The 16,068-nt window shown below is 44.2% G+C and overlaps 1 protein-coding gene across 1 annotated transcript; it reads left to right on the plus strand.

The window, feature by feature from the left end:
• Window positions 1-996: 996 nt before the first annotated feature.
• Window positions 997-5,367, plus strand: LOC117640442. Its single transcript, XM_034376944.1, has 6 exons — window positions 997-1,009; window positions 1,312-1,446; window positions 2,456-2,500; window positions 3,365-3,526; window positions 4,928-5,104; window positions 5,203-5,367. The coding sequence occupies exons 2-6, from the start codon at window positions 1,333-1,335 to the stop codon at window positions 5,365-5,367; spliced, it is 663 nt and encodes a 220-aa protein (XP_034232835.1). The 5' UTR covers window positions 997-1,009; window positions 1,312-1,332.
• The last annotated feature ends 10,701 nt before the right edge of the window (window positions 5,368-16,068 follow it).

Genomic DNA, 16,068 nt, shown 5'->3' on the forward strand with positions numbered 1-16,068 from the left:
GACATGGTTTGTCTCACACTTGCGAGCGTGAGACACGGTTTGTCTCACTCTTACGAGCCTGGATCCTGTGGCATTATGGTTCATAGGCAGTAAGAGTGGGACAAACCATGTCTCACACTTGTAAGTGTGAGACAAATGATATCTCACACTTGCAAGCGTGGGACAAACGTGGCTCACACTTGTAAGCGTGAGACATCGTGGTTCGCACTAAGTAGTGTGAGACTGTCTCACACACTGCGGCAAAAAGGTACGGAAAATCCTGTTAATTTTTTTGCCAGGATTCTCCGTAGCCCTCTTATCAATATTCTCCGTAGGCTCTTACAGTATTCTCCGTAGGGCCGCACAGTATTCTCTGTAAATCCGCACAGTCTTCTCCGTAGTACCTCGAAGACTGTATAGTCCTACGGAGATCACTGTGCGGTCCTACGGAGAATACTGTGCGGTCCTACGGAGAATATTGATAAGGGGCCTACGGACAATTACCACAAGCTGTTTACAGAATTTTCCGTAGCTTTTTGCCACAGTGCACTTGGATTGGCAGTGTACAATAGCAAAATAATGCTAAGTTTGCACGCCGTCCGCTACCTACTCTTTCCTTTAACCTTTGTGTGGACAGACAAAATGGCGCACGAGAAGGTTTTTGACTCAACGGCATCGTTTGTAGCTCAGCCGAAATAGCAAGCTGGCTTTTCCGCGAATGAACGGGAATGACGGCGTACACAATGTATGTCGTGTCTGCGGAAAGTTATCTATCCGTCATGGCACTCTGGAATGTTGGGCACCCGCGCGTGTTTCGTGAATGAGCCTCGATCGTCCATTCGGATCACCGGTGTCGCGCTCACATAACAGTTCAGAGATTCCGAGCAGAGTTAAACGAGACCTGAGATAAATAGCTCGACTGGTGCCCAGGGCCTGAGCTGGTGATACGGTATGATGCAGCTGAAACCTTACACTATTGGCAGAAAATCAGCCAGAGTCAACGCAGATCTGCAACGTTCGTTCTAGTTTTGTAAGACGTTCGCTTGAATGTGACGTTGGGTTAAATGCAAGATACACCATTTACGTTTAAACGTTACATCACATACCTGAATTCCGATGAATCCCACTAGCGGTTGCAAGAGTGGAAAGGTTGTCAAAAAGTGGCTGGAAATCGGTCTCGTAAAAGCTTGCAAAGAACAGAACTTCGCCACACGGGGTGTTACTCCAGCTCTTTATAAAAGAGCACCTGCGGGGGTTTTTCTTCTCTTTGCCAATTTGTACACATGAGTGCACCAGTGATTCACCCCTCGCACCTCCCTTCCCCCAATCCAGACTGGCCACGTCGTCCTTGAGATGCTTGCGTCTCGCATCTCGCGGTCGCCGCTTCCTTCCCTCGCAGTGTGGGCGCTGTTACTCCCACCACTGGCCTTGGACTGCGTTCGGAGCAAGCGCCTGCACTCTTATGCTGTAAGAATATACGTACCTTATACGTGCTCTGTTTATGCAACGGTGGGGATGTCATATTCGTTGGGATAAGAATTTCGTCACGTTAGTTTGAATACGGTGTCACATTCGTTTGAAGGTGAACCAACATTCGCATTCCCATGAACGTGGCCTTTGTCGCCCAGTCTCGAGGTGGGCAAATCATGCAGTAACCGGCCTTCTCCCGAGCATGCTTAGGTGTCTAGTTCCGTGGCGACTTAGGTGCCCAGATTCTGGCACCTTAGTCGCCGCTGAGCCACGGGTGAAGGCAGGTTCTTTAATGGTTTGTCCTCCGAGACTAAACGCAAAAAATATAAATCTCCTGGGAGCTAGAAATATAGCATCAATGCAAATTTATACAGCTGTATAGGCCCTGCAATTTTTTTAGCTGTATGGCTAAAAGACATTAGCTGGGGAACACTAGTACTGGCCAAAACGGAGACTAGCTAAATTGAAAAGAACTCTTGCTGCATTGTCATTTTGAATATCTACAAGTATAGGTTCGGGTGTGACTACTCTACAAACTCAAGTGTGTACATGGTACACTCCACCTGGAGTGTACATGCATGTACACTTCACCCTGGAGTGTACTTGGCATGTACACTTCACCCTGGAGTGTACTTGGCATGTACACTTCACCCTGGAGTGTACTTGGCATGTACACTTCACCCTGAAGTGTACTTGGCATGTACACTCCAGGTTGGCGTGTACTTGCCAAGTCCATGCCAGGTGGCTCATACCTGCAGCAGGGAGCCAGCAACAGTGTACCTGAAGGTACACGCCACCGTGGAGTGTACATGCCAAGTACACTTCAGGTTGAAGTGTACATGCATGTACACTCCAGGTGGAGTGTACTATGTACACAGTTGAGTTTGTAGAGTACAATTTGGATGTCTTCCTCGTTTCCACTCAGATGTCACCGTAAAGTTTTTTAAAATTCTCGCATCCCCTCAGAAGGAGAAGGAGTCTCAAGAGAAACGGTTCTGTCCCCCAGGCTTCAATGATCGGAGTCCATGTGGCGGCACATGGTCGATGCGTCGTGAGTTTCCGCTCCCCACATAACGCAGGCTCCACTGCTAGTCATCAGCGCGAGCGAAGCGACACGGAACGACCATGTTGTTGCCCTGTCTCTTCAAAATATTTTGCAGAATTGCAAAACAAATTTTGAAACCATCGATCAGCACTGCAGCACACGAAGGTTGCTAAAACAGCCAAAAGTACACGTTTCGCGAACACTGAAATCGAAAGTGTGGTGAAGTTACCACATTTGGCTGTGGTGAGACTAAAAGTGTGGTTACCGCATTCTACCACACGTACAAATGTGGTAAGAATTACACCACTTCAAATCAAATGCGTACAAGCCTACAATTTAGCCGTTACCTCATGTATTGCGTGGTCAAGACCACCCTTTAATGAGGTATGGAGGACTGACCATATATTTGCTGGTATTCACCATGAATTTTATGTGGTACTTTACTGACCACTGATTTTTAGGGGTATTGACCGCATTTCCACGTGTGGTAAATTTGGGTAACCATAGTTTTGCGCCTACCACACATTACCTGTAGGCTGTACCACACTTCGAAGGACAGTGAAAGTCGAAGTCTGGCAAACACTAAGCTAAACGAGCACCTCGACTCCGCACATGTCGCTAGTAGAGCTGCAATTTTTGTAGTTGTGGTGCTAAAAGTTGTTTACTAAAAAAATTATCTCAGATCTGATTGGGCTTTTTTTGCGTGTAGGCGACAAAGGTGTTCAGAAACTGGGTGACATTTGGCACCCTAAGAAGTGGGGCAGGCGACAAAGGCGCCCAGTTTCTGGGCACCCCATGTTTAGAGTGTACACACGTGTAGTCCGGAAGCGGTGTTTTACTATCCGTCGCGGTACCGCACTTGCGTTGCAGGGGCCTTACATCGTGTTTCTGCACACGTGGAAGGCCTGCCCGTCTGACAAGATCGTGGAGGCGAACTTTCGACCGGGTCCCTTCAGCCGAAGCCGACCTTATGACCTGCAGACGCTGTCAGGAAACTTGACGATTAGGGCACCATTCACGGATCACGTTTGGGTAAAATGCAAATGTCATGCACTGCTGGAAATAAATAAAAAAAACCTACGAAAATTCCTGGCCATTTTTTTATAATCAGAAATTAATTTAACTTTTAAAGTCTAGCAATTGTTTGCTAGACCATGCCGGTTAACCGGCGACGAGTGTGGTGCAGTTCAGGCCTCGTGGTAGTTTGTACAATTCTCTTTTTTTTTTTCAATTTTCGTTGTACATTTGTTGTACTGTTCACACTTTTTTTTTGCAGTGTTCGACTTTTTTTGTACCACGAATAATGTAGTTTTGTGTCCACCACGTGGTAAAGATAGCGCGACGGATATGCAAATTGTAATAGATGACAACCACCTGTTAGGTCCGCGAGATCTGCAGAGCAGAGCCATTGCGGCGACGGCTTGAACTACGTCGAGAAAACGAGTGTAGTAGACGTTTGTTGGGTTGCGTAGTTCTCAGGCGCCTCAACACCACGCGTGTACAGGGAGAATCGGCTCACGATGAAAGGCCTGTTTGCCTTTCCCAAAAACAGGATGTTACCACTGTAACACACCTGGCGGACACAAAACTACCTTGGATGTTTTCAAAATTGTATCATTATGGAAAAAAGCCCCAAGGCATTTATCACTGAGATTGAAATGACCTTGGTATACTTTATCACCCAAATTTGAGCGAGGAAACCTTCCTAAAATATTGGTATACTTATTCATGTTTCTGTACATTACGACGGTGCTTTTAACTTCCATACTCTACTATATATTTCTTTTTGAAGGTGTTTTTCGCCAGAAGTTCACAGGCCTTGCATTATGTAAAAATAGTACTTACACTCCACAGAAGTGTTAAGATCTCGTGCATGGCTCGAGATACCTGCGACCCCTGAGGAAGCATGATGGAAAGGCTGCAGATTTTAAAACAAAAATATTTGGAGAAGCAGAATGACGCATTTTCAGTTTCTTTGCAAATAAACTGTAACATGCACACACTCCTCGCTATGCTGTCCACTCTACAAAAAATGTCCTGTCAACGCCGTTAATTTATTACCAATGTTTGCTGTTATGCAATTCACGGCGTTTGCTGTGAACTAGTTCACGGCGTTTACTGTGATCTCGGTTACAGTGTTCACTGTGATCTGGCCACAGTAAACGCCGTGAATTGGAGAACTGATTTGCAGTACTTCGGTGCTCAGCGCGTCAAACTCACAGATTACTGGGGACCAGATCACAGTGAACACTGTAACCGAGATCACAGTGAACGCCGTGAACTAGTTCACAGCAAACGCTGTGAATTGACCTACAGTGAAAACTGGTAATAAATTAACGGCATTTACAGGACATTTTTGGTAGAGTGTCAGGGCGTTTCTGCTCGTTTGCATTATTTTTCCATGCATTAAGCGATGACTGTTCTGCGTTTCAGACAGAAACCGATCTTGCTGTCTGGGCAAACAACCAATGGAAAGAAAACGCTTTCAAGTTTCCCTTTCCCAAAAACGGGTGCTCAGAATTGCGCGAGCAGATGCCTGACTATTTTCGCGTTATTGCAAAACACACTGGGGCTTCGACGGACTTGAGGGACCCATGTGTCTTACCAGTGGTACGTGTATTTGCGCCTTCGTGCAGTAAATTCACTTAAATTACGTAAATTCTCTTAAGGGAGAGAGTAATCAGCTACTCTTTCCGTTGATATTCCAGGGACACAGCGTGTTGAAGGATGAACCGGTGAACTGGACATTCCCCAACTTCCCGACCATGCCGTATGGGCGCTATCGGTATCGAATGCGATCGCGCCCGACGCGCAACAGCCCCATCATTCGCATGTGTGTGGCGGTCGACTGCGAGGTCATCCCAAAGCCATGATGCCTCAGACAGAAACTTCCTGGAACTCAAAATAAAAGATTTGCCTGTTTTCGGTGTACCCTATATTTCAGACGCCCTCCAAAACCATACCTGGGCACCGATCACATCCGCTTCCATTGTTCAAGGACCCTCTACTTGAAGCGAAGGAGGGGCCATACTCAGATTTTCCCCTGCTCCCTCCACTTAAATTAATAAACGCATTTGTTACGAATCGCCCCACTCTCCCTTAAAATCTGCAGCGTTTGCATCATGCTTCCTCAGGGGTCGCAGGTCGAGCCATGCACGAGAGCTGAACACTACTGAGGAGTGTAAATACTGTTTTTTACAAAATGTGTAGCAATGTACTTCCTAGTGGGAGATCTTGCTCATTGTTAGAATCTCAGGCCCATAGACTAGGCCCGTAAACTTAAGAATTCTGGCGGAAAACAACTTCGAGATGCACCAGTAAAAAGGCAGAGGTTTCGAAAAACGACAGTTTAGAGAAAAGAAACATATGTCTTCGATTGATACTTTATTCTTGGCTCAAAATTATATCAATGGAAAGAAAAATCAGTATGGGAGGGCAGGGTGGCGATTGCAAGTGCTCTTCATTTTTCTTCGACCTTTGCTTCACTCCTGCCACGATTCCGCCTCTCTGGATTGAGCCTCGAGCACGGGATTTGAAAATTTCTCACCAGGACACATGTGGCTATGGTCTGAACCACGGGCATTCAAAAATAATGATTATGAATTTGTGTTTTCAAAAGGCAAAAATAGAAACAAATTTTTTAACCAATTTTTTCGCTCTTTCATGGGTGGGACATTCCAGGTGAAGTCAACCAGGCCTTAGCCACCATGGGCTCCGATCCGGTTCTCGTTTTCAGGGTTTGTTACCCCTATGGTCCCATAAAATAATCGGTACTTGGTTTGGGGTCCGGCCCCCCAGGGGCTGGGCTATGGCCAATTTACTTTTTTGCTAAATATTGGAACAACGCAACTTTGGAGGGCAATATCTCAGCAACCATTGGTCGTAGGTCAAATCCGAGACCAGATTTGGAAAGAGGATGAAAAACTGAATCTTTTTTGGCTTTGAAGTTTTTACGTCCAAAAACTTTTTAAAACTTTAAAACTTTAGTGAAGTTTTCAAATTAGCGCCACTTCCTAGATCCTCAACCGATTTTGACCAATCTGGGCTTAAAAGATAGCTTAAACCCTTCCCTAAACGAAAATGTTAACCAAAAAATGTGTTCGGCTTCGTTCCCGAGAGCGAGCCATTTTCGTGAACCCCTGCAACCACGTATTTCACCAAATTGTAGTGACGGCCGCACTCGATACCACACTGGACGCTCTCTTCGGTGTTTTCGGCTCAAAGCAAGTCTTCGGGTTGCTTTTCTGAGGTCAGAGGACCCAAGCGCCTGTCAGGTAGACCAACAACCAGCAGACCTGCAACGCACTAGTAACAACAGGGTGGCCTACCCCCGCCACCTCGCCGTGATATCCACACGTGGGGTGGGTGTTGTTGTTGTTAGTTATTGTTGCACGCCAGGGTAAGGGATGTTTCAGGCGTTTCAGTCAGCAATCGGGTAAAAATACATGTTTGAGTTTTCTTTGTCAGTCCCAGCAGATTTGACAGCACGCTTCCAGGGCATTTTAGAATTAATCTGAAGGCATACCATAGTCAATGACATTGAAGATAGAGGTTAGTAGTGTTAAAGATGATACTTTTATTAAGCTGTAGTTAAACGAGATACTTTTCTTTATGCTTTCCCGCAGACTTGACAGCACGCTTTAACGGCATTTTGGCATTGATCTGAAGGCATACCAAGAAGGTACTTTCCTTGACCAGCTAAATAAAAGTATCTTCTTTAACACTTCTAACCTTTATCTTCAATGTCATTGACTATGGTATGCCTTCAGATTAATTCTAAAATGCCGTTGAAGCGTGCTGTCAAATCCGCTGGGACTGACAAAGAAAACTCAAACATGTATTTTTACCCGATTGCTGACTGAAACGCCTGAAACATCCCTTACCCTGGCGTCGTGCAACAATAACTAACAACAACAACACCCACCCCACGTGTGGATATCACGGCGAGGTGGCGGGGTGTACACCCTCAGATTCTCATGATGAAAGGGCCATTGTAACATACGTTGAAATGAGAACATACGTACTACAATAAAATTCATGCGTAATACGATAATATACATGCGTAATACGATGATATACATGCGTAATACGATGAAATTCAAGCGTAATACGATGAAAAATTAAGCATATTACGTATGTGCAAATTTATCACTCGTGTAAATTTTGTCAGAATGTCAGAAACATGTCTGAAATCCTGATCAAAATTCGCGCACCTCTGAAAGCTGAAATTCTGAAAACTTACTCTGATATTGATGGTGTGAGTTCTACAGAATGTCAGGAGATGTTTTCAGCTTTCAGAGGTGCGCGAATTTTGATCAGGTTTTCAGACAGGTTTCTGACATTGTGATAACATTTACACGAGTGATGCGCACCTTACGATGAAAAACCATCGTAATACGTATAAAAACGATCGTAAGATGTTGAGTGTGTAGTACTGGTCCGATCGCCCAGAGCGCGCTGCCTGTCCCACTATTCAGGGGCAAGGTACACTGCAAGATCAGATGTGTGCTTAGTACACAGCTGTGGGAGTATACTTGTAAGCACACAGCTATAGGAGTATGCTTGGGTAAGCATACATCTATAGATGTGTACTTGGGCAAGCATGCATCTGTAACTGTGTCCTTGGAGAAGCATGCATTCCTCTCACCCATTTAAAAGCACACAGCCATAGATGCATGCTTGCCCAAGTACACAGCTATAGGTGCATGAGGTGCATGCTTGCTCAAGTACACTTCTATAGATGTATGCTTGACAAGCACACTCCTACAGATGTATGCTTCCAAGCATACTCCCACAGCTGTGAAATAAGCAGACTTTTGATTTTGTAGTGTAGGCCACCCAGTCGTCACTAGTGCGTTACAGGTCTGCTGGTTGTTGGTCTACCTGACAGGCGCTTGGGTCCTCTGACCTCAGAAAAGCAACCCGGAGACTTGCTTTGAGCCGAAAACACCGAAGAGAGCGTCCAGTGTGGTATCGAGTGCGGCCGTCACTACAATTTGGTGAAATACGTGGTTGCAGGGGTTCACGAAAATGGCTCGTTCTCGGGAACGAAGCCGAACACATTTTTTGGTTAACATTTTCGTTTAGGGAAGGGTTTAAGCTATCTTTTAAGCCCAGATTGGTCAAAATCGGTTGAGGATCTAGGAAATGGCGCTAATTTGAAAACTTCACTAAAGTTTTAAAAAGTTTTTGGACGTAAAAACTTCAAAGCCAAAAAAGATTCAGTTTTTCATCCTCTTTCCAAATCTGGTCTCGGATTTGACCTACGACCAATGGTTGCTGAGATATTGCCCTCCAAAGTTGCGTTGTTCCGATATTTAGCAAAAAAGTAAATTGGCCATAGCCCCGCCCCTGGGGCGCCGGACCCCAAACCAAGTACCGATTATTTTATGGGACCATAGGGGTAACAAACCCTGAAAACGAGAACCGGATCGGAGCCCATGGTGGCTAAGGCCTGGTTGACTTCACATGGAATGTCCCGGGTGCTGTTCATGTCCTATTTATGGGATGGCCATTTCCGAAGTTCAGACCATAGACGCAAGTTTAAGGAACATTTTGCTGCAAACCGCATTAAATTATCTCAATTTTTGCGTCCGTGAGAGTGGCACAAAGATACAAAAAAGGTGTTTTGAGAAAAAGCCCTTTATGTAGAAACATAGATTTCACGCGTTTTTTCCGGATAATAAATGCGCCTTTTGACGTATTTTAGTTAGGTATTGCGCCAAAATATTCCTTTTTTCAACTGCGTTTGGGTGGTTTAAGGGTTTTGTAATTGAAATTCAAGTGAAAAACCTGAACATTAACAATTGGTCTAAAATATGCAAAAATAATTACTGTTTTATCAACTTCAAAAATGTGCACAAGCCAAAGTAATTGGAACTTTGGGGTGGGGCGACGGCGGCGGTCAAGGTGCAGGCGCTGACGGAGATGATTCTGGAGGTGACCCCGGACGTGGTGCTGCTGCAGGAGGTGCGCGCCCCCGTCCGCGGCGTCCCCGGCTAGGACGTCGTCAACGGGGGCGCGGACGCCCGTGGCACCGCCCTGCTCGTCCGCCCCCTGCTCGAGGCCGAGAACATCAAGGCGCTGCCCAGCGGCCGCGGCCTCAGCGCCCTCGTCGCCCTCGTCGCCGGAAAGACCATCGCCAAGGTCTACGGATCGGCGCTCCCAGGGCAGAGGTGAGAGGCCAGACTTCTTAATAAACCAGCTCGTGATTCTTCTGGCAGACGCTGTGGGGCCGGTATGGGATCAAAAGGTGCATCCCAGACTAATATCTGGAAAGCGGCAAAACTGTCTGGAAATTCCAGACATCGTTTTAGCCGTGTGTTTCATGGCGATCGAGATGAATTGGAGAATACTTTAATCTCGTGAGGTTTTGATTCGAGTTTAACTTCCCGCATCTGCAAGATGAGGACGAAAAAGTTGACCACCGATCCCAATCCCTAGAGCATGAAATCAAGAAATTCGCAATTAAATCAAGAGTGAAAACTCTTTCGTGAGTCACAAAAAAAGTGTTTGCACGTTTCTCCTATTTCTTTTATACAGTTCCCAGACTTACCGACAATGCCAAACTGAGGTCCAACGTTACAACGCGACAGAGGCGGACGGCAGCGGCGCGCTGGGAGAGTTGTGTGGTGAAAATTTCCACCTGCAAAATATGAATAAGCTACAGACGCGATTGTGTGGATCAGACGTGGATACAGAGAGGAAAGAAAGAGGGTTAAAGCCTGAAACCTGGGGTAAAGTGACGAACGTGGATCGGGGTACAATCATGGCTCATTTTTGTTAGCGAGCCCGTACTGTCAAACCAATCGACCAATTTAATTTTTTCTAAGTTTTTCATGAAGTCTATACTTTTAACTTTCATATCACGCGCGGGGGGGGGGGGGTCTGATTAATCTTACCGTTACCGTAAACCGGGGTAACTTGAGACAGCAAGGGTAACTTGAGACACTTCTGCTTTTCCACCTTTTCGGAGCTGCCACCTGGCTCGGCACATTCGGAGGGCAAAACTGCCCCAGCACTTTTTTTCATACTTCTTTGGAAAGACGATTAAGCGTTTGCATGGCGGGTTAGGACCAAGCTGGTCAGTTCTATAACGATTTTTCAATTTTTGGCTGAGCGATAGCGAAGCCTGTTACTCCAGTGGGGTTGAAAAGTTTTTCATGTCTGTCTGTCTGTCTGTCTGTCTGTCTGTCTGTGTGTGTGTCTGTGTGTCCGCACTACTCCTCCTAAACGGCTCGGCCGATTCTGCTGAGATTTTGCAGGGTCATTGGGCATATCCTTGGCTCGCCACACACCAAAATTCAGCTTTCTATCTCAATCCATTCGGTCATATTAGACAAAAAACACTTAAAAAACGGCAGGAAAAAGACAACTTTTTTGGAACTTTCAACTTTTTGTCAAATTCAATGTCGTTATAATTGTTTTTGAGACTGCTGATGACGAAAATAGAACCCATTCAGACCTCCGACCGAAAGTTTAGCCCCATTAGTGAAGATTTTGATGACCAAATGCTCTTTTTGAGGGGATCACGCCCATTTCCACGGTCTGCCAAGGAAGGCAGCCTGCCGAAGGCAGGTTAGCGCCGCAGGCCAAGGTAGGTGTATTCGCCAGGCGTGGATTGTCGCAACTGGCGCAGCATCGCGAAGCCTGTTACGACAAGACACAGTCTGGCGTACACCTACCTTGTAGTAAATTTGACAATTTTAGAGAAGTGTTACAAGTCTCCCTTGGTGCTCGAAACACGTCTCGCTGAGACCCAAATGACCATAGCATCTTTCAACCCCATTATTTCAACATTCTAAATGCAGCATTGGTTTTGAGGGAAACACATCATTCATCGGGTAATACTGACTTTTATAGAAAATGGTAACTGTGCGGGGTAACTTGAGACACTAAACTTCATTGAATTTGACGGAAGTTGAGAGGCGTAACTTGACACTGGCACCTCCTTGTACTACAGGGTGGTTTAAAGTAACGGACCTCGTCGTTCTAAGATCAAAACTAAGCCGCATTTGATCGGGAATCACTTTTTTAGACAGTGTAAAGGGTCCCAAGTTGATATGCAGCGTAAAGTTAGAGTGTTTTCTCAACTACTCACGGACCAGACGAGACATAATAAATCTTGAAGTCTCAAAAGATGGGGAATTTAATTATCTTTCCAACGAGCTAACAGTCATTGAAATCGGACAACTTATAGCCCAAGAACCGTCGATTTTTTGAAGAAAAACAACTGTAAAAATAGTTAAGGGATTTTGAGTAAATTTTAAAAATTGACTAAGACTATATACCTTTGCAGGAATGGACTTGTGTACGTAGAAATAACGAAAAATGTCTTAACAGGTGTCAGGGTTGAATGCGAAATGAGAGAATCGCTGTACTTCGTTGACAGGGTTGGATGTGAACTGGGAGAATCGTTGCGCTTCTGAAGTGCCGTTATCCCTCAAATTACCAAATGTGACTTTGACGAAAAAATCTTAATATAACGATCTAAAATCTTCCAATATATTCCACAAGTAGTACTTTTCATTGAAAATAAGTTAAATGTCTCAGAATCAGTATGGACTGGCAAAAACCCCACTTCCGTGAAAAAGCAAAGTGAAAACTAGGAGTGTCTCAAGTTACCCCAAATGACGGGGTAACTTGAGACAACTTTAGAGGCCCATTAGGGTAAGGTGCCCAGTGATGGCCATGGTACCAGTGATGGCCACTTAAGACTTTGCGCTGACTTCACATCCAGGCGAGAGAAGTTAAACAATTGAGCTTTTGGGGTTTTGTACCTCACCTATTAGCAACACAACACCGCAAAAATTTTGTCTCGTTACCGTACTGGGTGGCCGCAGTGGCTCAGCGCACTGAATGCTGCGTTGACATGTTGTGTTCATTTTGTGAAGGTGAGATCAAACCAGTAATCACAGCGTTTCTTTCACAGATCTTGAATTTTTACTTTATTTCTCACTTATTTCTGTCAGAAACGGAAGCATAGAGCTAGTCCTCTCTCAAAACCTAAAGTAGCCATCACCGAAGCAGGGCACAGGCCATCAGTAAGCGAAGGGTGGCCATCACTGGGCAAACTGGTCTGATACTTTGGCCACTTATTTCACAAAGATAAAATTAAATTTTGCTCCTTTTCAAACTGGAGAACCTTTACTCTATCCTTCTTGTATGCCCCTGAAAATGTTTCAAACGATACGACGATTGAGAGACTTCGTACACGGATGAAAAGCGCAGCCGCGCGCTAAAAGTGGCCATCACTGGGCACCTTACCCTACTCCCATTTTAGGTGACCCCCAAAAACTTCATGGGGTCCAAACCGAATGTTATCATGTGAAATTAAACATAGTTGGGATTCGAGTTGGTGAGAGAAGTTTTGTGGACATACGGTCCAAAAAACGTGAAATATTGTCTCAAGTTACCCCGGTTTACGGTACCCTTGCAGTATGCAAGTAAAAAAATGCCTCTGAAAAGGGGTCCGAAAACGGCCTGCTTTCAGGTTAGGTTAGGAGCCAACTTCAAACCCTTATTAAAATGTCTCCATTCATCAGAAATGTCTCAAAAATTTTTTCGTAGTTACCTTTAGAGTGTACCCTTTTCAAATTGAGGTGACCGGAAGTTATCAAAACGCCCCTGTCAAAACGCGAAGGGGGGGGGGGGGGGTGATTCATGTTTGGGTCTGACCCTGACCGCCAAAATCAGTGAAATTTCAAAGCCCTGTAAATTTCAAAGTATTTGTTATCAAGTGTTCAGTTCTTGGGAGGAGGTCGTCTTTGTGATAATAAAAAAAATTTAGGTCATCGCTTGTTTGAGCCGAAATTTAGGACATTTCTAAAAAGTGATCCATGTTTGGTAACCTTACCCTCAGTCGTAATCGTTTCGTAGATTTCCACTAATATACGCTGAGGTTCACTTTGAGTATGTAACTAACTAACGTGACATCACGTTGAAACGAATGTGACTAACTGTCACGTTCCTTTTAGCATTGATTTACGTTCCTTTCTAGGTGAATAAACTAATTGATGGCTGATTCACAGTGATTCACGTCCAAACGAACGTGACACATTGACACAATGCTCAAAGGAACGTGACATTTTGTCACATTCATTTCAACGCGATGTCACGTTCCTAGGATGAGAGTGTGCATAACGAACACACGACTATCTATCTGACTGCAAAACTCAAGGATATACTCTCTGGGTCCACCACTGACGTGGGTCTAAGGATTGGGGCGCCTGATGGATGCTTGCCTGTTCTGTTTCCTTGGAAGTTAAACGACTCACACTTGCCAGTGAGTGAGCGACGGTCATGGCTCTGTTTCCCTGCCAACAAAGAGACGCGTCACAGTGGACTCTAGTTAAAAATTACCAATTTATTTCAGTATCCTATGAACCAAGCTCCTTCGCAGCTGAGAAAGTCAAATCATTTTCAGTAAAGTGACAAAGTGCAGATCCTGAAATATTTACACCAAACTGCGCATGGCATCAGCAGCAAAGCAGGAAACTAAACGGATTTTACAACGTTCAAAAAGCGCTTGGTTATTTATACAATGTTTATTGAAAGCAGGGTGTGCTGTTGTGCACGCTTAATGACTATTGATATTTTGTCCGTAACTGTTGCCATATTTGTACATATGTAAGTTGTGCACAAATTTGCACATAAAGTTGGTGCAATTTTATAAAATTTATACGTAAATACTTGAGCCAAAAAACTGTCCCAATACATGAATCACATTGCATATAGCTTTCGTACGCACAAATGTTGCCACATTTGTGGACAATAAAAGTGCATAACCACGCACAAAATCTGATCCAGGAAGCGGAAGAAGGGGATAACTCAATTTTGGCCACTTTTCAGGAGAAACAAAAAACTGTTAGCAGGGAAAACTAAAACAAAACAAATGAATGTTGTAGATGTTAATAATTTCAAAAAGCATTAGTAAAATTTTGGAAAAAAATCAAAAGTGGAAGGTCACTCCGTAGAGGATTTCTGCGACTTATCACTTTCCGTTGAAATGGAAAACAGAGTCAGCTCACCTTATATTTCCTAAACGAAGTGGAATTTGGAGACAAGTCAAGTGGAACTATAGTCTGCATAAAGTGTATGTTACTCTGGTGTATTTTTTGGACTTAGCTCTTTTTTCCAAATTGAAATTTAAAATTAAGGGGGGGTTAAGTTGAGTTGATTCTTTTTACACTAGATTCATAAAAACACAAGTTGAGTTATATCCTTTTGCCAATTTGTCAAACGGACTCATGTAGACTAAGGTTGAGTTATCTCCATTTTCCAATGAAATTTAGACTGTAAAAGGGGTTAAGTTGAGTTATACCCTTTTTCCATGTGGATTTTCTCCTAAACTGCTTGGAATTCAGTCAAATAATTTGGTGTAGTGATGTAAACCATTCTAAGGCACAATAATAAAATAAAAACTCAATTTGGGGATAAGTCAAGTTATTCCCTTCTTCCGCTTCCTGGATCATCTATGTGTGTACTCAGTACACACTTCTAGGTGCGTGCTTACAAGCATGCACTTCTAGGTGTGTACTTGCCTAAGCACGCACCTAGAAGTGTGTACTTGAATGAGTACACACTTTAAAGTGTGTACTCAGTGAGTACACACATAGAAGTGCATGCGTTTCACTGAGTACACACTTCTAGGTGCGTGCTTAGGCAAGTACACACCTAGAAGTGCGTGCTTAGGCAAGTACACACCTAGAAGTGCGTGCTTAGGCAAGTACACACCTAGAAGTGCATGCTTGTAAGCACGCACCTAGAAGTGTGTACTGAGTACACACATAGATTTAGTGTGCATTCACGGTGAAAACAGTTTCTTGTTTTCCCAAGTAGCCTATCGCAGTGGTTCTCAACCTTGGCGTCACTCCGTAACAAAGGCATAAAGGAAGGTCCAATGACCAAATGCCCGTTGAGAAAGGACGAAGGCCCGCCTCGGATCAGACGCAATGGCTGCTTAAAGTCGGCCCAAAACACTTTTTTTTAAGGCATTTTTTTACTGTTTTGATCAACTTTGAGAGAATACTGCTCCCAAACTCACTGCTTTTTTAAGTGTAATAATGAACTTATTTAAAAAGCAATAACATTTTTATTGCATTAATAGCACCATGAAAAAGTTATTGCAATATAAGTGTCATAATAATCGTATGGCATTGGCGCATTTAACGCATTATTAGCGCAGTTATCATTTTATCACACCAAAACTGTGATAATCTGGGCCCAGACCGGCCAAAACCTACGGAACTTATTGCATTTTTAATGCGATAATATTTTTTATTGCTGCCACAGATGCGATAATTTGAAGGAATCACACTAGCCTTTTAATCGCAGCAAGTTGTATGAAACTAATCACATTAGAAATTCCAGGGCTGATGCGGATATTCGCACTCCATAAGAAAGGCAAGCTAAAGGAGGGGTCCCGTGGTGTTGCGAAAATATTCCTGGGGGTCGCTGAAATTTGCTACATATTTGGGGTTGCGAGCCGAAAAAGGCTGAGAACCGCTGCACTGTTATTTCACTTACGATGCAGACCGCACTTTCTGCGCAATACAAATTTCATCGCACTTTTC

This window comes from Thrips palmi, unplaced genomic scaffold, assembly GCF_012932325.1.
Source record: "Thrips palmi isolate BJ-2018 unplaced genomic scaffold, TpBJ-2018v1 HiC_scaffold_12, whole genome shotgun sequence".
In the NCBI taxonomy this organism is placed as follows: Eukaryota; Metazoa; Arthropoda; class Insecta; order Thysanoptera; family Thripidae; genus Thrips; species Thrips palmi.